General features: G+C 41.5%; 1 protein-coding gene across 3 annotated transcripts in view; it reads left to right on the forward strand.

Annotated features, from left to right (window-relative positions):
* Window positions 1-24,975, forward strand: part of PARP4 (poly(ADP-ribose) polymerase family member 4) — a 135,672-nt gene that overhangs the window by 19,645 nt on the left and 91,052 nt on the right. For all 3 annotated transcript variants that reach the window (XM_047722833.1, XM_047722834.1, XM_047722835.1), the window contains exons 6-12: window positions 4,022-4,135; window positions 6,694-6,840; window positions 7,390-7,527; window positions 8,599-8,772; window positions 12,333-12,493; window positions 15,824-15,961; window positions 20,913-21,008. In XM_047722833.1, coding sequence (XP_047578789.1) covers window positions 4,022-4,135; window positions 6,694-6,840; window positions 7,390-7,527; window positions 8,599-8,772; window positions 12,333-12,493; window positions 15,824-15,961; window positions 20,913-21,008 — 968 coding nt within the window. The remainder of the gene's footprint in view (window positions 1-4,021; window positions 4,136-6,693; window positions 6,841-7,389; window positions 7,528-8,598; window positions 8,773-12,332; window positions 12,494-15,823; window positions 15,962-20,912; window positions 21,009-24,975) is intronic.

Here is a 24,975-nt window from a genome sequence, read left to right on the forward strand (position 1 = left end):
AATTCATTCAAAGAGCAAGCTCCTAGTTTTGTTGATTTGTTCTATTGCTTTTTTTGGTTTCTATTTCATTTATTCCTGCTCTGATCTTTATTATTTCTCTACTCCTGCTGTGTTTAGGCTCTTTGCTGTTCTTTCTCCAGCTCCTGTAGGTGTAGGGTTAGGTTGTGTATTTGAGACCTTTCTTATTTCTTAAGAAAGGCTTGTATCTCTATATATTTTCCTCTCAGGACTGCCTTTACTGTGTCCCACAGATTTTGAACCATTTTGTTTTCATTATCATTTGTTTCCATGAATTTTTTCAATTCTTTTTTAATTTCCTTGTTGACCCATTCATTCTTTAGTAAGATGCACTTTAGCCTCCATATATTTGAGTTCCTTCCAAATTTCCTCTTGTGACTGAGTTCTAACTTCAGAGAATTGTGGTCTGAAAATATGCAGGGAGTGATCCAAATATTTTGGTACCGGTTGAGTCCTGATTTGTGACCCAGGATGTGATCTGTTCTGGAGAATGTTCCATATGCACTAGAGAAGAATGTGTATTCTGTTGCTTTGCATGGAATGTTCTGAATATATCTGTGATGTCCATCTGGTCCAGTGTGTGATTTAATGCCTTTATTTCCTTGTTGATCTTTTGCTTGGATGGTTTGTCCATTTCAGTGAGGGGGTTGTTAAATTCTATTATTATATTATTGTCAATATTTTCTTTGATTTTGTTATTAATTTGTTTCTGTAGTTTTCTGCTCCCATGTTAGGGGCATAGATATTTAAAACTATTAGAGCTTCTTGTTGGACAGACCCTTTGAGTATGATATAGTGTCCTTTCTCATCTCTCATTATATTCTTAGGCTTAAAATCTAATTGATCTGATATAAGGATTGCCATGCCAGCTTTCTTTTGATGTCCATTAGCATGGTAAATTGTTTTCCACCTCCTCACTTTAAATCTGGAGGTGTCTGCAGGTCTAAAACGAGTTTCTTGTAGGCAGCATATTGATGGGTTTTGTTTTTTTATTAATTCTGATACTCTTTGTCTTTTGATTGGGGCATTTAGCCCATTTACATTCAGGGTAACTATTGAGAGATATGAATTTAGTGCCATTGTATTGCCTGTAAGGTGACTGTTACTGTATATTGTCTCTGTTCCTCTGGTCTACTACTTTTAGGTTCTCTCTTGGCTTAGAAGACCCCTTTCAGTATTTCCTGTAGAGCTGGTTTGGTGTTTACAAATTCTTTTAGTTTTTTTTTTGTCCTGGATGCTTTTTATCTCTCCTTCTATTTTCAGTGATAGCCTAGCTGGGTATAGTATTCTTGGCTGCATGTTTTTCTCATTTAGTGATCTGAATATATCATGTCAGGTCTTTCTGGCCTGCTAGGTCTCTGTGGATAAGTCTGCTGCCAGTGTAATATTTCTACCATTGTATGTTACAGACTTCTTGTCCCGGGCTGCTTTCACTAAGACTTATAAGTTTTACTACTAGTGACGGGGTGTGGACCTATTCTTAATGGTTTTGAGGGGGTTTCTCTGTGCCTCCTTGATTTTGATGCTTGTTCCCTTTGCCATATTAGGGAAATTCTCTACAATAATTTGCTTCAATATACCTTCTGCTCCCCTCTCTCATTCTTTCTTCTTCTGGAATCCCAATTATTCTAATATTGTTTCATCTTATGTTATCACTTATCTCTTGAATTCTCCCCTCGTGGTCCAGTAGTTGTCTCTCTTTTGCTCAGCTTCATTATTCTCCATCATTTGGTCTTCTGTATCACTAATTCTCTCTTCTGCCTCATTTATCCTAGCAGCAAGAGCCTCCATTTTTTATTGTACCTCATTAATAGCTTTTTTGGTTTCAGGTTGGTTAGATTTTAGTTCTTTTATTTCTCCATAAAGGGCTTTTATTTCTCCGGACAGGGCTTCTCTAATATCTGCCATGCCTTTTTTGAGCCCAGCTAGCACCCTGAGAATCGTCATTCTGAACTCTAGATCTGACATACTACCAATGTCCATATTGATTGGGTCCCTAGCCTTTGGTACTGCCTCTTGTTTTTTTTTTTTTTTGTGGTGACTTTTTCCACCTTGTCATTTTATCCAGATAAGAATATATGGAGGAGAGAATAAAATACTAAAAGGGTGGCAAAGACCCCAGAACAATGTGCATTAACCAAATCAGAAGAGACCCCAAATCATGGGGAGAGGAAAGGCGGTACAAAGAAGTAAAAAAAAATATATATATATATATATATATCTATATATATCTATATATATATATATAGATATAGATATAGATATATATTAGACTGATGAATAGAATAGAGCCACCCACTTGATTTTGGGTGTATTTTGGTCTCTTAGAAGAAACTACCTTCCATATATATATATATATACATATACACACATACACACAAATAAGAGTAAACACGATGAAGGGATGAAATATGACTGTAAAGATGAAGATTAAAAAAAATTCTAAAAAAGGAGTTGATGAGATAAGTTGGTTGGGAAAAGAAAGAAAAGAAAGTGTAGAGAATTTGCTCAGGTTGGAGACTAGAATAAAGCCCTGTGCTAGATTTAGGGTGTATTTTGATCTATTAGAAGAAGTATTCCAAAATTTTTTTAGAAGAAAAAACCCTATATGTATACAAAAGATAAAGTTAGGTACAATGAAGGATAAAATATGATTATAATAATGAAGGTTGAAAAAGATTTTTTTAAAGATAATTAGTGTTAAGATAAACTAGTTTATAAAAATGTTAAAAGAGAAAAGAGTAAAAGTTAAAAAATTAGAGCAAAAAAAAATTAAATTTAAAAATTTTATTAACTTTGTAAGACCAAAGAATAATGGGGAGGAAGCCATGAATTCCATGCTTTGCTTTCCCCTCCTCTGGAATTCCGCTGTTCTCCTTGATCAGTGAGCTCGTATGTCGGCCTTGCTAGGGGCTGGGCTAAGTAATCTGCTCGGTTTCACTCTCGGGATCTTTTGTTCCCTGATTGCTTTCCGTAGAGTTCTTGAGATTGGGAATGAACATGGTGGCCTCCCAGTCTCCAGCCCGGAGGAGCCAAGAGCTTGGGGACCCACTTCTCAGTGCACCCTTGGAGAAAAACGCTCAGTCACTCCCGTCTCCCTGGTCTCCAACCATACTCCAAGCTTACCCGGCCTGTGACCAAGCATTTCTCTCTCTGGCACACAGCCCCATTTGGAGTCTCCAAACCCAGCAGATTTTTGCCGCTCTGCTCTTCCAGGGGTTTCTCCCCAGATCTGCCACTTTTGGGGTCCCTACTCAAAGAGCAGTGGCCTGACTGTGCCACAGATCACAGTTTAGGGTAACCCCAAGCTGAGAGCTCACTCTTCGGCTCTGTCTCTGCAGCTGGCTTCCCCGCTCTAATACCTGTGAGCTCTGCTACACTCAGACACCCCGATCCTTCTGTGACCCCACGAGACCTGAGACCACGCTGTCACCTTGAGGGCTCCACCCCGGCTTAGCCTCTGGAGCAATGTCCCTCAGGGAGCAGACCTTTAAAAGTTCTGATTTTGGCTCCGTTGCTCCACTGCTTGCCGAGAGCCGGCCCTTCCCCCCTGCAGTCTATCTTCCTGTTGCTTCAGATTCACTTCTCCACACGTCCTACCTTTCAGAAGGTGGTCAATTTTCTCTTTCTAGAATTGCTGCTCTTCTTCTCTTCGATCTCCTGTTGAATTTGTAGGTGTTTGGAATGGTTTGATAACTATCTAGCTGAACTCCTACAACCTGATGTCATCTCAGCCTGCTACTCCTCCGGCATCTAGACTGCTCCCCTGTAAACTGTATATATAGTTTAAACATATATAGTAGGAAACATACCAAAATATAAATAGTAATTCTATATCTATAGTATGATTACAGGTAATTTTTATTTTTTCTTCATACTTTCTGTATTTTCCAAATTATATCTCCGAATGACTGGTATTAGTTTTATAATCAGAATTTTTAAATGGTGTGTGTGGCTTGTTATTGAGTGGATACAGCTTCTGAAAGAATAACCTATTTTCCAGATTGGGGCAGAGGGAGGAAAGGAGGTGGCAGTGGTAGAGCTACAGAGCTCCCAGGACCCCAGGGATCCTGCCTTTCTCATATCTGCATACTTCCTCTTGGCCAATGGCCTCAAGGTAATGATCTTTTTTTTTTTTCTAAGATTTATTTATTGATTTGAGAGAGAAAGCGTCAGGGGCAGGGAGAGAGGGAGAGAGTCTTAAGTAGACTCTGCACTGAGCACAGAGCCTAATGCTGAGCTAGATCTCACAACCCTGAGATCATGACCTGAGCCAAAACCAAGAGTCAGGCCCTTAACCAACTGTGCCTCCCAGGCACCGCAAGGTAATGATCTTTATGTTGATTCCTGTGTGTTTGTTTATCTGCTCTGTTCATATCTACTTTCCTTAACATTGGTCAATGAACCAGCCAAACTGTTAACCTTTTTACCTCATAAATAATTTTGAAAGGTAGAAACATGTTCTCCATTGGAATATGGCAGGTGAGGGGAGGAAGGTGAGAGAAGTGCTCTGACTAGAACAGTACAGGGTTCTTTCTTGTCAGAGGGAAGTATTCACTGGGTGCAGGGAGTGTAGGCCTCCTGCTCCTGTGCTGAATCACTTATAGCAACTTTACTAATGTATACTCTGCTAAAAGCAATCCATTCACACACTTAGTTAAGTACCTACTACATACCAGCCAATCTACTGGAGCCCAAAGATAAAATTTACTTCAAACCCTGCCCCTCAGAGATCTGTGCCAGGGATGAAACTACACATTCATGATTATAATCCCCTGGGACAGAATTGATACTAAAATGTGGTAGAAAGTATTGTAGGCTCAGAAATGGCAAGGAAAGCTTTGCAGAGGCCAAGACCTTTACATTAGGTCACAGTCAAATCAAGGGCATGGTTCCAACCTGAAACCATTATGAAACAAAAATAAATTCAGAACTTACACCTAAAATTCAAAGCACATGCTGCTACACTATCAGGGTATCTTCTGTCTAGACAGATTTACAGGCAGGAAACACAGCACCCTCAGGGCACACAGGCTCACCTGAGTGGGAGTGGTCCTCATAGCCTTGCATTCAGGCTCTGGATGCTTCTGGCTTTGCCCCCACTGGAGGTTTCAGCTCTGGTGCCAGGAGGGATACTCACCTCAGGTCAGTGTGGGAATCCACCTGACTCAGAAGCCCACCCAAAGTAGCCCATACCTGTCATGACATGGGCCTAAGTTCAAGATGTCTTTAAGGGAGGCACTCATTACTTACGTCGCTGCTCTCAGGGAAGCCCAAGGGTCAGGTTTCCCACCCACCATTTATGGTTCATTCATTGAGCTCCCAGTCCTGATGTAATTTATTCATGAGAAGTGACTGTTATCCAAGCAATTTTGCCATATCAGGTTTCCATGTGAATAGATAAAAAAAGCCAATCCAAGTCAAATATGTCTAAGTAGGAGAAAGGCTTTTGTTATCCTTTTACCCAAAAATGTGTGCTGTATTTTGTGGAGGGTTTAATTGTATGGATAAAAAGTAAAGAAACATCAAGTTGAAAACCATGATAGAACATGTTGTAATTGTTTTTCTTTACTGAAAAACAAAATGGTAAGGCTGAATAGGCCACCGTCCCCTCCTGCTTACTATCCCAAGAGCTCTTCCTGGGTGCCTCCCTCCCTTGGCAAGCCTAAGTCTGAGAATACAAGTAGAGGGCTCCTCAGGTGAGTCTGTTCACTTTGATAGAAATTATCCTCACTTAACCAACACTGAAAGAGCTGTTCTTCAGAAGAGACTTTTCTAACTTGCCTGTCTCTCATACAAAAACATTTTGTGGAAATATTCCAAAATTATGTTAAAACTCTATCTTCTTAAATGGGGTAACTTGAACAGATATGTTTCTTTTCTCCATGTTTTGGAGGTGCCCTGTAGCCACAAATTCAGGAGAGTGGTGTATGGTGTTATGGGTGGTCTGGCTCCCCCTGCCCCTGGGGGCACACACTCCAGAGCCAGGGGCTTAGGCAACACCCACAGGCCCCAGCTGGGGCTAGACTTCCACATTCTCTGAGGTTAATAAGTTTGGGACAACCGCTCACTACAGGAGCAAGGATTCCCAGGAAAAGCTGACAAATGCCACATCTATGGTCAGGTTGGAAGGAAGCAGGCAGTCTGTACCTATCCAGAAGACACCTTGCTCCATGCCTTTACTTTATTTGCATGAAGAACTTTCCTGCTTTCTCCTTGCTGGTAGCTATCATTTCATTTTGACTGTGTGCTTTCTCTAACAGTGCCTCATTTCTGAGGTATTTTTTATTTTCTGCCCCTTCCTGATCTATTTTGCTCATTTCCAAAAAGCTTGAATGCCAGACTTCAAAGCTCATTAGACTAGTATGTAAAGTAAGAGTATGAAGTCTCTGAACAGACATTTGAGTGACTCTCCCGTGAATCATATGCATCCCTTCTGCCTGTTGTGCCTACTCAGGCTTTCTCCCTTTACTTTCAGGTGTTAGGCAGTTTTGTGAAGAATTGAAGATTTAAGTAATTCTTTGAAAAAACTAATTAACACCTTCTTGGTGGGGATCCATTGCCTTATTTACATTCCATTTTCCCATGGTGCATAGGTGTTCAATTAAAGATCATAGGTTAATAAGTGACTGTATCCTCACATCCTAACATTTTGCTCCACACTATAATTCACAGACTAGAAAGTTCTCTGTAAAGAAAACCTCTGCAGATGCAAGTGAATACTATGAAAATTACATTGAAGAGCTGAAGAAACAAGGATTTCTGCTAAGAGAACATTTTACACCTGAAGCAACCCAGTTAGCATCTGAAAAACTGCAAGCAGTAAGATTGATTTCTATGTATATTTTGTGTGAGTGATTGAATATTTTTAATAGAAACATTTTCTTTACAACAAATAAAAACCTGGTAAGAGAAAGGAGTCAGAGTTAAGAACAAGAAAAGTAAACTCATAGACAAGTGTGGGAGCCAGGTAAGGAGTGAGTTCTAGGATGAACCACAAAACTTCTTGCTTGCTTCAGCAACAAACCCCCATGGCTTTCAAAAAACTTCATTATAACCTAGGCCAAGAATCAGGGGTCCTTAACCCTTAATGCCACTTAAACTTTGATGTCACTGGGAGGCCTAAAGCTTATAGAATGAAGGAAAAGGCAAAAGGAAACATAAAGTGGGAGTAAAAGGGGAAATCTAGAGAGTATAGGAAGGAAGTGGAGGCACACAGAATTATCAGTCGTTTGGCTGCCTATGACTCTGTCCTTGGCTGTGATGATTTCTTCTCTCGTCTCCGTTATCAGCCCACTAATGACATGTTTTGTTGGTGGGGTTTTTGGTTTTTGGTTTTTTTTTTTTTTTTTTTTTACTTTATTGTTGCAGTTGCTTTTGGAGGAGGTAATAAATTCAAGCATTCTGAGCAAAGAAGTGAGCGATTTGGTGGAAATGGTTTGGGCGGAAGCTCTCGGCCACCTGGAGCACATGCTTCTCAAGCCTGTGAACAGGATTAGTCTCAATGATGTGAGTCATGTGTGCCCTTGAAGGAGAACCTCAATCATGACAATTTCTGCTTTCTGGTTTACTAGCTTAAATCATGCTATGTGTGTTTGGTGCTGGTCCAGATGTTTCTGGATGCATTCCGATGTGCTTGTTTTTTTTTTTACTTTGGAAAAAGGGAACACTGAGAGCACTAAGGGGAAAACAACCTTTGAAGAAAACTAGATGTTCTTATCTATATAACATATCAGACCCAAGAGCTGCTCCAAGCTTTGCTTTTTGGTGCCGTCTCATTGGGAGGCCTGCTCCTTTATGTTGCAAGGTGTTTAGCAGGCCTGAGGGACAGGGTTGCACTTGGTCCTTAGACGCTCAGAACTTCGTCCACTTCAGAGCCACTGCTTCCCAGTCTTGTAAATTGTGACCATTTTAGGGAAAGGCAGGGATGCTCCCAGTCCTCCAGAAAAATGCTCTTTTTAATTTTATATGATTTTATATGATTGAAAAAGCAAATGAAAGAAAATATTCCCAATGGTACAACTTGTGCAACTGCATTGTCAAAGTAAAATAATACAGTTTCCCTCTGTGGAACTAAACTAATTTATTTCAGGGAGAAAAAGGTTTTCTGGGTCAAAGTCCAAATAGTATTTGTGTAATTAGAAACATGTTCTGCTGGATTTTGTGCCTAGTGTGATTCTGACATCTTTCTAAACTTCTTGTGTGAAAAGCAAGTCTCTTGTGGTTGCATTAGTATTCCTCTCTTGCGGATATAGGAAGAGATGGAGATGCAGTTGTGAATAGAGATACGGATGTAGATGTAGATATAGATATAGATACACAATATAGATATTTAAGGCTCTGTTTTTTTCCTCTAGTTAAGCTGAGCCTGGTTTTGGAAGATTTCTCATGGTATCATCGTCACAACTGATATACATCTCCTGTAAACATGGCACCTGTTTTATGGCTGGTGTCCAATTGAAAACCATTAGTTGTTACATAACTAACAACCATTTTAGATGTTTTTATGCGTGTTCCTTCACCTTTTCTCTGATGGTAAAGATTCAACTTTAAGACACATATATTGTCCTCCATTTAAAGGTGAGCAAGGCAGAGGGAGTTCTCCTTCTAGTAAAGGCCGCATTGAAAAATGGAGAAACAGAAGAACAACTGCAAAAAATGATGACTGAGTTCTACAGATTAATACCTCACAAAGGCACAACAACTGAAAAAGTGAACCTGAGACTATTAGCTAAGAAAGAGGACCTCTGCCAGGTAAATCTCTGAAATACGGAATTCAATTCATTATGTTGGGGAAGAGTCTTTTCAAATCTGATTAATAAGGTAGTACTGAATCACAGAAGTTGGCTCAAAAATGAATGTTGAGCCAATTTAGAATGCTTTGGATTCTTATGGAGATTACCTGAAGCATGTTCCCAAACATGAATGTGTTGGAATAGAATACAAAGGCAGATATATTTAGAATTGCTACACCGTGGGGCGCCTGGGTGGCTCAGTGGATTAAGCTGCTGCCTTTGGCTCAGGTCATGATCTCAGGGTCCTGGGATCGAGCCCCGCATCGGGCTCTCTGCTCAGCGGGGAGCCTGCTTCCCTCTCTCTCTCTCTGCCTGCCTCTCTGTCTACTTGTGATCTCTCTCTGTCAAATAAATAAATAAAATCTTAAAAAAAAAAAAAAAGAATTGCTACACCGTTAAGTAATTTTCTATATCAGGATGATGCCGGCAGGCCAGCCCTGAGGACCTGGAGGGAGTCCCACAGGACCAGCCAAGAGGATCCCTTACTACTCACAAGATAGAGATAGAACGTGGGCCAGCAGGAGGCAAAAGCAGAGTTTACTGAAGGTAGAGAAAGAGAACAGGTACAGACAGTGTTTGGGAGACTCTGTAAGAAAAGGAGGGGGTCTTATCTTTGCTTGGTGTCTGGGGTTGTTATTGAGGATCATGGTCTAGCGCCCAGGACCTGGTTAGAATAAAGACAGGGCCCAGGTGTTATTCCTTAGAGCCAGTGCGTCTTGTTGTGAAGATGTCTAGTTCTGGTGGTTTAGAATGCTCATAAGATAATTTCATCAGGTTGTTCTCACCTGGTCTTTCCTTAGATGTTATCTGTTCTCGAGAAATCCAGAGGACATAATGCTATTTGCTTCATAGGCATGTGTGCAGTGGAGGTCCTAGCAGGAATAGAAACAGGAAAAGGAACAAAAGCAGATTTTTATGGAGTCCTTCAGTTTCCCTGTCTCAAGGAGAGGAGTTAGGATTCTTTTTGCAAAAGAAACAGAAAGCTGGCATTGACTTGAACAATGAAGATGCTTATTACCCTGTATAACAAGAAGCCAGTTATAGGGTGGCTGCTGGTCCAGTCGCTCAGAGGGAGAATTATCAACGAGGACCCAGCTTCTTTTCATCTCTGTGGTTCCTGTAAACTTAGCTTCCCTCTCAGCCCGCCTCACCTTACATGACCTTATAACTGCAGTTGTTCATAGCATCCCAACTGGAGTATTTCTTTTCTTATCTTTTAGGACAAGCTTCCCTGGCCCTGTAGACTCTTTGGTTAGTATTTTGCTCAGAACTGAGTCATATGCGAATTCCTAAGCCAAGGAATCTAAGGCAAGGAGAGTGTAATTACTGACTCTGCAGAAATGGGCCCTCTCCCTTGAGCTGTAGGGGAGGGAACTGGGCTCAGTTAGCAAAGAGGAAAGCAGGAAGGCAGCCCCAGTGTGCCCCTCACCTTAGATGAGACCAATTCACTCCCTGGCTCTGAGTTGCCTCATCTGTGCATGAAGGAATTGGGACATGATCAGAAATCCATGACCTAGACTGCAAAAGAGCTTGGAGATACAAAATTTTACACGTTTGAAGGAAATTATAGCTCTCAACAGATTCCTGGACACATCTATAATCCAAAATAAGTGAAGAATCAATAAATGAGATGATAAGGGAGCCTTCCAAATTTCAAGTTTCATGATTTGCCTACCACCCAACATTAAGAACCTCAGTTGCTCGTTCTCCTACTGAGAAGGTGTATGTAGTGCCCATCCAAATACTTTTTCATTTAACTTTTATATTTTCAATAGGTAATACATTTGTATTATTCAAAAGTCAAAATTGTATTTAAAAGGTATACTCAGCACAATCTGTATTCTACCCTGCCCTTCCACCCATTCCAACTCCCCAACTCGATAACCATGTCTTTTTTGTCTTTGCAGTTTCTTTAAGCAAATTATTAAAAATATACACATATATACTTATTCCTCTCCCTTTCTTTTACATAAAAAGTTGTATACCATCTTTGCTGTTCCACACCCATTTTTCCCACTTAGAGTGTCCTCATTCCCCACATTGTATGGGCATCCCCTAATGTCAGACATTTGGACTGTTTCCAGACTTTGTTACTACAAACAATGCCAAAGTGAATATGCTTGTATATTTGTCATTTCATAACTGCACAGGAGTGTCTCTGAGATTCATCCCAGAAGTAGAAGTTCTGGCTTATGGGGTCAGTGCATCTGTAATTGTGATAGATTTTGTCTTATTCCCTCATGAATGTTCTATTATTTGCCCTCCCACTATCAGTGAATGAGACTTTCTATTTCCTATAGTTTTACCAAAAGTATATTTGTTAAACTTTCAGACTTTACCGATTTTATGGATGAAAAAATACCTCTCAGTTACAGGATTTATATTTAGTTTATGCGGGTTTTGTTTTGTTTTTTTCTCTGAACTGTCTATTCATGTCATTTGGCCATTTTTCTCTCAGATCTTTCTATTTTTCTTCATGGTTGTTATGACCTCTTAAGTTAGGGAACCTAGCCTGGGATATGAGTTATAAATATTTTCTTTAGTTTATTTGTTTTGCTTTGTTTTGTTTTACTTTGCTTGTGGTGGATGATTGGTTGACTTTTTCTATTTTACCATACAGAAAATTTTTACTTTTATATAGAAAAATGTATCAATCTTTTCTTTTATGCCTGGTGTATTTAATTACAGCCCATCCCTATATTGAGGTCATAAAGATGTGTGACAGGGCAAGATAGGGCCCCCCTGTCAATGTCTCTTTCATCTCAAAGATGGTAAAAGCAATATATCCTTAAAATAAACATAATTCAGATTATATAAGAACTATGTTCCTTCCTCCAAGCTCCATGACCTGTGAGTATACTAAGTATACTTGGGTTCCCTCTCAGGGAAGACAACCATGTCTTACTCATTTTTGTATCTTTCAAACCTGATACAATGCCTGGCATACAGAACATGCTTAATGAAGTTTTGCTAACAGAATTGGACTTGAATTCTGATGATCTGAGTTCCTATTTAGTCACTTCCCCCTGTTTGCTGTGGAATCTTGAGCAATTATTTCAGCTCCTCAGGGCCTCACTTTCCCTATCTATACAATGAGGATAATAAGATCTAATAAGACCAGTACTATAGTGTGGATTAGAGGGACGATGTACCTGAAACACTTTATCAACAATGATGTGCTATCCTGATGTTTACTATTATTATTATTGTATATTATGCTATCACTGAGGGTACAATATATAATAAGAGTATTACCTTTAATGTGCAACTTACATATTGATCAAAAGCTTTGGGGGAGGGGTGCTGGCTGGCTCCGTCAGTGGAGCATGCAACTCTTGATCTCAGGGTTGTGAGTTTAAGCCCCACGTTGGGTGTAGAGATTACTTAAAAATAAAACCTTTAAAAAAAAACTTTAGGAAGAAAAACACTTATTTTTCCAATCTTTTTGAGAAAGTATAATGAGCTATAAATATTTTGATACAGAGTGATTCTGACATCTTGTATTATTTTTATCTACAGCTAATAAGAGACATGGTTAATGTCTGTGAAACTAATTTGTTCAAACCCAACCCACCATCTCTTGCCAAATACCGAGCTTTGAGATGCAAAATTGAGCATATTGAACAGAACACTGAAGAATTTTTCAGAGTTAAAGAAGAGGTTTTACAGAATAATTATAGGTATGCATAAAGGAAATGTCTTAGGAGCTGTTATTATGTAATATTGTTCCAGATACTGTTAAAGAACTAGTCCCCATGTTTACTTGTGTAATTGAATCCTCTATAACAAGGTAGCTCTGTTATGATGACAGATTACTTTCTTCTGTGCTTATAATGGGACTTGGGGGATGCCTGGGTGGCTCAGTCAGTTAAGTGTTCAACTCTTGATTTCAGCCCAGGTCTTGATCTCAGGGTCCTAAGTTTAAGCCCCACACTGGGCTCCATCCTGGACATGGAATCTACTTAAAAAAACCTGCCTAAAAAAAAAAATATATATATATATATATATATTTATATATATATGTGTGTGTGTATTTATATTTCTATATATGTATATATATTTATATTTCTATATATGTATATATATTTCTATATATGTATATATATTTTATATATATACATAATATATACATAATATCTTTATCTGTATGTATATAATATATATCTGATATATTATGTATATCTATATATAATAGATTTGGGACAGTATTCTGTGCTTGAAAACACTCCCTACTATTCCACTCAAATTTCAAATTTATCTAATCTTGCTGAGAATTAAATTTAAAAACTTGAAATCACAAGGTATTTTTGTGTTTTGAAGGATATTATATAGCAAAATCTGCTTAAATTAAGATTTTAAGATGCAGGACTATGTGTGTGGCAGCTTCTAAAATGGCCACTCCAGGGGGTGCCTGGGTGGCTCAGTGGGTTGGGGCCTCTGCCATTGGCTTGGGTCGTGGTCCCGGGGTCCTGGGATCGGGCCCCGCGTCAGGCTATCTGCTCAGCGGGGAGCCTCCTTCCTCTCTCTGCCTGCCTCTCTGCCTAGTTGTGATCTCTGTCAAATAAATAAATTAAATAAATAAATAAATAAATAAAATCTTTTTAAAAAGTAAAATAAAATAAAATAAAATGGCCACTCCATGGCATGGAAACAGTTGAAAATCTGGAAAATACTTCAAGAGATATGACACCCCTAAAGGTCAGTCATGTCTGTTTCCTCATTGACTGTGAGAGTCCCTGTTTCTTGTGCCCTTGTGTGTTCTACAACACAGTGCAGCAGCAATAACAACAGACGTATGTGGATCAGCTGCTCCAACAAGCCTGGACCCAGCTTCAAGGTTCAGAAACTAATTTGATGGGTTATTCTCAAGGGTGAGACTGACTTCCTCTGGTTTGGTCATTCATCCCACTAATGTAAACTCCTAGCACTCCTCTGCCTGAAGTTTTTCTTCTGGACCTTTCGGGCATCTTGGCTCTCATTAAGTATAAAGGGCCAGGTTAACTTTAATCATAAGCCTTACACACTTAGAGCTAAAGGTGGTGAACTGCAGCCCCTTGAACCAACTGCATAGGCCAGTTGTACATTTTTAGTCATGTAATATAACTCATGAAGGCCTTGGAGATCTCACCTCACACCCAAGTGATGTTGAACTGTTCATATGACAAAAGTGGACCTTTCCCTATGGAGAGATTCTGCTGCTGTGAAGAATTAGATTTTCTCCATTTTGTTTCACTAGTGATGATTTTCATATTAATTTTTTCTAGCTATAAAGTGTCTTATTCTTTGCTGAAAGTTTAGACAATGTGTGAAAGCATGATGAAAACTGAAGATCACCCAAATCTCACTACCCAGAGATAATATGACCACTGTTAACTTGTTGGTGTAGAATATATCCCAAACTCTGGGGTGCCTGGGTGGCTCAGTGGGTTAAGCCTCTGCTTTTGGCTCGAATCGTGTATCAGGGTCCTGGGATTGAGTCCCGCATCAGGCTCTCTGCTCAGCAGGGAGCCTGCTTCCTCCTCTCTCTCTCTGCCTGCCTCTCTGCCTACTTGTGATCTCACTCTCTGTCAAATAAATAAATAAATAATTTTTAAAAAGAAGAATATAACCCAAACTCAATTATTGATTCTTTTCCATATCTAGTGGTATGCTGGCAAGCCAGCTCCCTAAAACAGAAGTCCTGACTTATAATAACTGTTGGCTTCTGTGATATAAATACTCCTACTATAGCTACCTTTTTTTTTTTAAAGATTTTATTTATTTACTTGGCAGGCAGAGAGCCACCTGAGCCACCCAGGCGCCCCCTACTATAGCTACTTTTAAGCTACCAGTGTGACACCAGAGAATGAGGAGTTGGGAAGACATGCTGGACAGGCTCTCTTACATTCTCTACCCCACAACTCTGTCTCTTCATAGTCCCCCAGTCTTTTCCCATGCTTCCTCATCCTAGTCACCCACCCAGAGCCATTGTCCACTCTCCTTCATCCCCATATCACTGTGCCCTGTCAATTCTGTCTCCAAAATGTCTCTAATCCATTGGCTTCTTTCATTCACACTGCTGCCACCTTTAATCCAGATACTGCTGTCTTGCCTACTTCCTGACATTCTTTCTGCTCCTGCCCCAGCCAGTTTATTTTCCCCAAACAACCAGTTAGGTCTTAAAATATATACTGTATTATGTCATGTTGCAATGTCACTTTCAAAGATAGGCCTTTCTTGACCATCCTCTCTCTGAACCTGGTTAGTTTGCTGAATAGAATGTAAAATCAGTTATTTGTTAACTTTTAATTTTTGTCTCTCTCCATTAAGATACAAGCCCCGTGAAGCCAGAGACCATATTATCTCACTTCCAGGGCCTGGCAGAATACTCAGCACAGAGTGTTTGTTTGTTTGTTTGTTTGTTTGTTTTAGAGAGAGAGAGACGAGAGTACAACCACATGCACATGGGAGCGGAAGGTGGGGATGAGTAGAGAGAGAATCCTGGTGTGGCACCTGACCCAGGGCTTGATCTCATGACCCCAGTGATATCAAGAGTCTGGTGCTTAACCAACTGAGCCACCCAGGCACTCCCAGAATGTATTTGTTCAATGAATAAATGCATGAATGAATTCCATCTCTATATATTATATATATATATATATATATATATATATATATATATTATATATATTATATATATTCCATCTATATATTATATATATTATATATATTATATAATATTATATATTATATATATTATATATTTGACAAAATTTGAGATCATGCTGTGCATAAAGTTTTATAACTTATTTTTAAAATTTATTTTACTATGTTTTACTTCATATCCTTATTTTTTAAGAGTATGATTTTTTTAATGACTACATAATATTTCTAAGAAATGTTATGTTGTGATTCACTGAATCCATTCCATAATAATGGCCATTTGGGTTATTTTGGGCTTTCTGCTAATAATGATTTTTTATTTTGCTTTTGATTATGCAATCTCAAGGTTTTTCTTCTACTTTTCACAGCAAAGGTCCAGTGGATATCTTGCAGATATTTAGAGTTGGCAGAGTGAATGAAGCCACAGAGTTTTTGAACAAACTTGGCAATGTGAAGTCCTTACTGCATGGATCACCTGTACAAAGCTTTGTTGGGATCCTGTCCCGGTAAGAGGATACCATGTTTATTTTCTAAATGTTTCACCCTCATGAACATGAAGTGTTTTACCTTGTTTTCCTAATTTTTTTTTCTATACTACATGGGCCTCTTCAGTTAAAATTAGCTTATTGTATTCCAGAGGAAACTGAACACTTTATTTTTTTAAAGATTTTATTTATTTGACAGAGATCTCAAGTAGGCAGAGAGGCAGGCAGAGAGAGAGGAGGAAGCAGGCTCCCCACTGAGCAAAGAGCCTGATGTGGGGCTCCATCCAAGGGCCCTGGGATCATGACCTGAGCCAAAGGCAGAGGCTTTAACCCACTGAGCCACCCAGGCGCCCCAAAAATGAACACCTTAAATTGTAATAAGTATAAGTCAAATTATTTACTTATTATTATATATTTTTAGAGTGTAATACATGGGTGTGAATTGCTCCTTGAAAACTGTATCATATGATGTTAGGGTCCGTGATCAAAGGAACGAGACTGACACAAAGCGAAAATCAAACAAAGCTTTATTTCGCGCCAAGCATCGAAAATCAAACTGACTGGTAGGGGCCATCTCTTACAAAGAGACGATGATGATGACCCCGACAAGGCCACTCCCAAGAAGGCCGCTCTGGATGAGGCCACTCTGCAGACGAGGCCACTCCAGATGAGGCCGCTCCCTGGACAGGGCCGCTCCCTGGAATGAGGCTGCTCCAGCGAGGCGGCTCCCTGGACAGGGCCGCTCCCAAGAAGAGGCCACTCCGGACAAGGGCCGCTCCCCGGAATGAGGCTGCTCCGGCGAGGCCGCTCCCCGGACGGGGCCGCTCCGGATGAGGCCGCTCCCCGGAATGACGCCGCTCCGGCAAGGCCGCTCCAGTGAGGCCGCTCACGGATGGGGCCGCCCGAGGTGCTCTGGACAAGGCTGCTCCAGACGAGGCCGCACGCCGACGGGGCCAAGGCCCGGGACAGCAGGGCTGCAGCCCGGGGCGGCAAGGCGGCTCACAGCGGGGCCGCAGCTCGGTGGTGGAGAGGCCTCTTGAGGCTGCAAGGCTGCTGGTGGCAAGGCTGTTTGCTGTGGCACCGCTGCCAACGACTACGATGAACAGGAGAACCACGACACTCCCAAAGACAGTGAGGACCATGACGCTCCAACGCTTCCAACGACTACCCTAACGGCTATCCCAACGGCTGTTCTAATGGCTATCCCAACAGCTATTTTTTTTTTTTAAAGATTTTATTTATTTATTTGACAGAGAGAGATCACAAGTAGATGGAGAGGAAGGCAGAGAGAGAGAGAGAGAGAGAGGGAAGCAGGCTTCTTGCTGAGCAGAGAGCCCGATGTGGGACTCGATCCCAGGACCCTGAGATCATGACCTGAGCCGAAGGCAGCGGCTTAACCCACTGAGCCACCCAGGCGCCCTCCCAACAGCTATTCTAACGGCTATCCCAATGGCTATTCTAACTCCTCCTACTACTCCCCCCACCCCAGCCTCACAGACTAACCTTTATAGAGGTGGTTGAGCCCGGCCCACACCCAGGTGGCCAATGAGATTTCACCTCACTACAGTAAATATATGCACGCCCCACTGATTGGATGTCTCCATCTGGCCTGGCCCACCCCTATATCGGGGTTTGCAAGTAAGTTCCTCTGGGAGGGACAGGCCCTTACAATATGAAGAAAGGGGATTCTCTATTTCAAGGCTCTTCTATGTGTATCTAATCTAGGGAATATCCAATACTTAAGAAGAAAGATCTAGAAATTAGAGTATCTAGATACTGTTAGTTATCTGTATAAAACATAACTAATTTTCTGTTGCTTTGAATAGCCACTTAATATTAGAGCTGAACTGCAGTCACAAGGAGCCTGGGAGGCTATGATTACATCTGGATCCTTACTTAAATACCTAAGGAAAAAAATACCTGAGAAGAAACATAAGTATACAAGATCCAGCTGGAAAAAATTTTAAACTCCTATTGAAGGACCCAAAAGATAATTGCACTAATCAGAAAGATGCCAGTTTTACTTGAGTTAACCTATAAATTTAGAGCTATCACAGTAAAAGTGCTAACAAGATTTTTTTTTTAATAAAAAGCTGATACTACTGTACATATTTTTAAATTGGATTTTACCAGGGCAATTAAGAAAAAGACGTTGAATGAAGGAGAATTAACCAGACACTAAAAACATTTTATAAAGCTATGTTACTTAAAACAGTGAGGTTGTACCTGAACAGATGAGTCACAGAATAAAGAATCCAGAAGCAAAGGGGCGCCTGGGTGGCTCAGTGGGTTAAGCCGCTGCCTTCGGCTCAGGTCATGATCCCAGGTCCTGGGTTCAAGCCCCACATCGGGCTTTCTGCTCAGCAGGGAGCCTGCTTCCTCCTCTCTCTCTGCCTGCCTCTCTGCCTACTTGTGATTTCTCTCTGTCAAATAAATAAATAAAATCTTTAAAAAAAAAAAAGAATCCAAAAGCAAATGTAAAGACGTAGAAGGTTTAACATATAATAAAAGTAGTTTTTATTTCTGTGGAAGAAAGATAATTTCTTTAATACTATGTATTAGGAGAGATTACTACCTGGAAAAAATACAAAGTTGGACCCTTACCTCATTCCTCACACTTAAATAAACTCCACATGGAACAAAGATTTAAACATTTAAAACTAGGAATGCCGGGATGGCTCAGTCAGTTAAGAATCCACCTCTTGATTTCAGCTCAGGTCATAATCTCAGGGATAGGGCCAACAGCAGGCTCTGAGCTTGGTGGGGAAGGAATCTGCTTATCCTCTTTCCTCTGCTCCTTCTCCCACAGAAAATAAATAAATAAATAAATAAAATCTTTTTAAAAAATCTAGAATTATAGGTACTAGCATTGAAAAATATATTTTTTTAAGATTTTATTTATTTATTTGACAGAGATCACAAGCAGGCAGAGGAGGCAGGCAGAGAGAGGGGGAGCAGGCTCCCCGCTGAGCAGAGAGCCCAATGCGGGGCTCAATCCCAGGGCCCCGGGATTATGACCTGAGCTGAAGGCAGAGGTTTTATCCCACTGAACCACCCAGGCACCCTGAAAAATAGTTTTAATTTTAAAATTAATAAATTTTATTATTTTTAATAAATTAAATATTTATTATTTATTATTAATAATAAATTAATTATTTTAATTTAATTAAAATTAAATTAATTTTTAAAATTAATTTAAATTAATTAAATTTAATAAATTAAAATTAATTTTAATTAATTAATTATTGATAATAAAATTAATAAATAAGTTTAATTTTAAAAATTAAATAAACTTTAAGTAGGAATAAAATCCAAGAACTATTTTACAAAATTAATTACATTTCATAATGCAAAATTCAAACAGTAGATGTTTATGTAATAAAGGCAAAAGTCTCCCTTTACCCACCTTCCCAGAGATAACCATGATTTAACTTTGATGGTAAAGAGTTCTTAACAGTGCTAGAAGGCCAGTGGAAACCTGCTTAAGTTCTTGAGCCAGGAAGAAATGCAGTGAGCATTGGGCTTACACATGGTTCTGTTGTGTGCTGGAAGCCTCAACAGGTAGGAGGCAGAGCCCTGAGGTTAAGAAAAATGACCAGCATCTCAGGGCTGACCAAGATAGCAATGAGAAACTGGCCATAGCTTGGTACATTTGAACAGCACCTGGTCTAAGGGCCTGGTTGGCCAAGGGGAGCCATTTTGTTGCAGTGAACTTAGATTGACCCTATGAAGTGAACTTAGATTGACCCTGCCCCTCCCAGAGGAACTTACTTGCAAAGCCTAGATACAAGGGCGAGTCAGGCCAGGTGAAGACATCCAATCAGAGGGGCACGCATATATTTACTGAAGTGAGATCCCATTGACCACCTGTGTGTGGGCGGGGCTCAACAATCCCTATAAAGGTTAGTCTGTGAGGCTGAGGCTGGGGAGGAATAGAAGAGTCGTCGGAGGAGTAGGAGAGTCGTCAGAGCCGGGAGAGCTGTCAGAGCTCTTGTAAGAGCTGTAAGAGCCGTCAGAGCTCTTGTAAGAGCCGTCAGAGCCATCAGAGCTGTCAGAGCTCTTGTCAGAGCTGTCAGAGCTGACAGAGCTCTTGTCAGAGCTGTCAGAGCCGTCAGAGGCCCCACCGCCCTGAGCCGCAGCCTCAGGGAGTGGCCTCACCGGAGCAGCCCCTGTCGGGGGAGCGGCCCTGTCTGGGGAGCAGCCTCGTCCAGAGCGGCCACATTGGGAGCGGCCTTGCCAGGGTCGTCGTCATCACCTTTTCATAAGAGACAGCCCTGACCGATCAGTTTGATTCTTGATGCTTGGCACGAAATAAAGCTTTGCTTGACCTTCGCTTTGTATCAGTCTCGTTCCTTTGATCACAGACCCCAACACCTGGAACCCATCCTGTGGGAATACTCTGAAATACATTTTGCTTTTCATTTCATGCTCTTTATTTGCTTATTGTCTTTTAATTGGTATATTTTTTCCAGCTTTATTAAGATATGATTAACAAATAGGAATTATATATATTTAGGTTGTACAGGTGATTTTTTTAAAGATGTATAATGTGATGATTTAATGTGCGTGTACATTCTGAAATGATTCCCACAAGCAAGGTAATTAACACATCCATCACTACAGAGTTAATCTTTTTTTTTTCTTGTGGTAAGAACATAAGATCTGGTCTTGGCAAACAGTATTATCTTATTTATCTTAAAATTGAAAGTTTGTATACCATTTAGCCAACATCTCCCCATTTTCCCCAACCCCCAGTCCCTAGAAACCACCATTCTGCACTCTGGTTCTATGAGTTGGACTTTGCTAGATTTCACATATACATGAGGTCATGCAGTAATTGCGTTTCTGTGCCTGGCTTTTTTCACTTAGCATGTCCTTAAGTAGAACCTTAAGTAGAGCTGCTAGAATTACGAGGCTATAATAAAAGATACCTTTCTTCTAGTAAATCATTGTAATGTCTTTTTCTTTTTAGTGGGCTGCTTTTACCTAAAGTAGTTGAAGATCGTGGCACAAAGAGAACAGACATTGGAAATCTTGGGAGTGGAATATATTTCAGTGATTCAATCAGGTTAGTGTATTATGTATACTATATATTATATCCTTAATCCTGTTACTCCTATCACAAAGGGTTTATTACAAGTGGTTTCCTCCATCTTTCCTTTGTGAGGAATTTCTCACACAAGAAACAGATCATTGAAAGCAACTGGTTTTCTCAGTATATAGGAACATTTCTTTTGTGGTAGAGATTTGGGAAAATTGTATTTTAAATTATCTTAGTGATTTTACTATCCTGAGAGTCTTTATTTTTACCCACTTAATCCTTACAACAACCCTCTCATGTCAGTTCTGTTATTATCACTATCACAAAGAGTAGAGTGACACTGAGGATATCTTGACTAAGATCAGACAACATTTTGTCTTTCTCCAGGATGAGCGATCGTAATTTCTATAGCACAGGACCTCTTCTCAAACAACTTCTCTATTGTGAATAAACTCTGTAGACCTAGCATAATATTTCATATTTAATATTCTTATTAATATTTAAATCTGTTTTCATAATAGCCACAAGGTATTTAACACCTTGGGACACCTGGGTGGCTCAGTCAGTTGGGCGTCTGCCTTCAGCTCGGGTCTTGTTCCCTGGTTCTTGGGATCGAGTCCTGTGTCACTGAGCTCCTTGCTCAGTGGGGAGTCTGCTTCTCCCTCTGCCTGCTTCTCCCCCTGCTTGTGCTGTCACTTGTGCTGTCTCTCTCTTCTTTCTCTAACAAGTGAATAGGTAAAATCTTCAAGGAAAAAAGATATTGAACACCTGCCTTCTATGAGGCACCAGGCTAAGTGCTTCAGGTGCATTGTCTATAAACCTCACAGGTGGTATTATGACATCATTTTATGAAACGGGAACAGACTGATGGAGATTAAGTAACTTGCATATGGTCACAGAGCTAGTTATAGGATGGAGCCTAGGTTCAGGCCCAGGACAAAAGATAATTGTCCAGAATATTTAAAGAATTCCTACAAATCAATAAGAAAAAGATAAAGAGCTCTAAACAAATGGACATGAATAAAAAAGACATGAATAGGAACCTAAGAGAAAACACGTATAGACAATGACATTTGAAAAGATTGGTAATAAACAACATGCAAATTAAACTATAGTATAACATTTTATACCTGTCAGCAAAAAAAAAGTTCAACATCTCTAGATGTTGGTAAGTCTCTAGAACAGTCTGAATTCTCAGATGGTGTTGGTAGTAGTGTTAGGGTCCGTGATCAAAGGAACAAGACTGATACAAAGCGAAGGTCAAGCAGACCTTTCACGCCAAGCATCAAGAATCAAACTGACTGGTCAGGGCTGTCTCTTACGAAAAGGCGACAACGATGACCCCGATAAGGTCACTCTCAAGAAGGCCGCTCCGGATGAGGCTGCTCTGGACGAGGCTGCTCCGCAGATGAGGCCACTCCCCAATCGGAGCTGCTCCCAAGAAGAGGCCACTCTGGACGAGGCCGCTCTCAGGATGAGGCCGCTGCTGATGAGGTCGCTCCCCGGACAGGGCCGCTCCCCGGACAGGAGCTGCTCCAGCAAGGCCACTCCCCGGACAGGGCCGCTCCCAAGAAGAGGCCACTCTGGACGAGGCCACTCCCAGGATGAGGCCGCTGCTGACGACGAAGAGGCGATGACGACAGTGACAATGACGAGGACAACAACCCCAATGACACAGACTCTGCTCCCCATGACGCCACTCTGACAAGGCTGCTCCCCAGAGGAGGCCACTGCTCTGGATGAGGCCGCTTGCCGACGAGACTGCTCCCCAGACGAGGCTGCTCCGGATGAGGCTGCTCCAGACGAGGCTGCATGCCGACGGGGCCACTCCCTGGCGAAGGCTGCTCTGGACGAGGCCACACGCCGACAAGGCCGCTCCCCAGAATGATGCCCCTCCGGCGAGGCCCCTTGTGGCAGGGCCGCGGTTCCGGGCGGCAAGGCCACTCGCGGGGGGGTGCCGAGGCTCGGGGCGGCGAGGCCGTTCACGGCGGGGCTTCGGCTCGGTGGTGGCAAGGCTGCTGGCAGCTAGGCCGCTGGCGGCTCACGGCTCTGACAGAGCTGTTGGCTCTGACGGCTCTGACAGCTCTGACAGCTCTGATGGCTCTTACAGCTCTGACAGCTCTCCTACTCCTCCCAACGGCTCTCCTACCCCTCCCGATGGCTCTCCTTCTTCTCAGCTTCAGCCTCGAAAACTAACCTTTATAGGGGTGGTTGAGCCCCGCCCCCACACAGGTGGCCAATGGGATTTAAACTCACTTCAGTAAATATATACATGCCCCTCTGATTGGATGTCTTCACCTGGCCTGACCCGCCCTTGTATCTAGGCTTTGCAAGTAAGTTCCTCTGGGAGGGGCAGGATCAATCTAAGATCACTGCATAGGGTCAATCTAAGTTTACTGCAACAAAATGGCTCCTCTGACCAACGAGGCCCTTACATTCCCCCCTTTTCTTTGGAGATTAGTCAAATCCTTGACTTTTCAGCCAGTTCTATGTTATATTGAGCATGTAAGACTAACATTTTATCACTCTAATTTTCTCTTATACAAATGACATTAGTGCACAGTCAGCTCATTTTTCCTAATTCTGTTCATCTAATTTCCCACCTATACTTTACATAAACAGGTAACAATAGGAGCAACAATAAACTCACAGTTTTTTTAGTCTTAGCTTTATTCCATGGTCAGCGGGGTCTGTCAGCTGCAGCTTCCATCTCTGGGGGGCGTCCTTACTCTCGGCTTGTTTGACGTGACCCACATGAACCCAGGCCCTAATGCCTTCTACTTTTACTGCCGTGGGGGTGGTCAGGATAACAGTAAATGGTCCTTTCCAGCGAGGCTCCAAGTTCCCCACTTGATAGCGACGTATCCAAACAAGTCCCCGGGTTGGTAAGGATGTGGTTCCACCTCCGACTCCGTCCCAGTGTGGGCAGTCCGGATCCCTGCATGGGCTTTTTTTTAAGACAGACTCTAATGCCTGCAGTAACTGGAGTACAGACTGATCAGTCATTTCTGCTAGGGCAACCTCCTGTAGCTGAGGACAGAGCGGGGGAGGGGGCTCTCCCAAACATTATTTCAAAAGGGGTCACCTTGTTTAAATAGGGTGTACATTGTGCCCTGAGGAGGGCAAAAGGAAGGAGATCCACCCATCCACCGCCAGTCTCCAGAATTAGTTTTCTCAAGGTCTCTTTAAGAGTCTGGTTCATTCTCTCTACTTGCCTGGAACTCTGGGGCCGATAGGCACAATGTAGTTTCCAATTTGTGCCCACAGCCTTGGCCAATGCCTGTGAGACTGAACTCACAAATGCAGGGCCATTGTCTGACCCGACTGTGAGAGGCAGCCCAAACCTAGGAATTATTTCTTCTAGTAGCTTTTTGGCTACCACTCCTGCCATCTCATGGTTGGCAGAAAAAGCCTCTACCCAGCCTGAGAAGGTATCTACAAAAACTAACATATACTTGTGCCCATATTTTCTTGCTTTAGTCTTAGCCCAGTCCCCTTCATAGTCCAATTTAACCCATTTATGTAAATACTTTAAATCTTTTTCTGAATAGTTCGGTTTTTCTGGTAGGGCTGGATCCAGGAGTGTAACCAGTTCTTGCACTGTTTCTCAGGCTGCTTGCTTTGCAGCTTGATCTGCTAAGTGGTTTCCTTTTGAAATCAGATCAGTCCCCTTTTGGTGTACCGGGCAATGCATAACAGCCACCTCTTTTGGGTCCCAAATAGCCTTGAGGAGAGCCAATATTTCTCCTCTGTTTTTAATTCCTTTTCCTTCTGCTGTTAATAGGCCCCTTTCTTCATAAATAGCCCCATGTATATGGAGAGTAGCAAAGGCCTACCTGTTGTCCATATAGATGTTGGCGGTTTTACCTTTGGCCATCTGCAGTGCCTTAGTGAGTGCAATCAGTTCCGCTTTTTGTGCCGAAGTTCCATGTGGCAGGGCTGCTGTCCAGAGTTCCTGCTCAGGAGAAACCACCGCAGCCCCCGCATACCTCTT

This window comes from Lutra lutra, chromosome 3, assembly GCF_902655055.1.
Source record: "Lutra lutra chromosome 3, mLutLut1.2, whole genome shotgun sequence".
Lineage (NCBI taxonomy): Eukaryota > Metazoa > Chordata > Mammalia > Carnivora > Mustelidae > Lutra > Lutra lutra.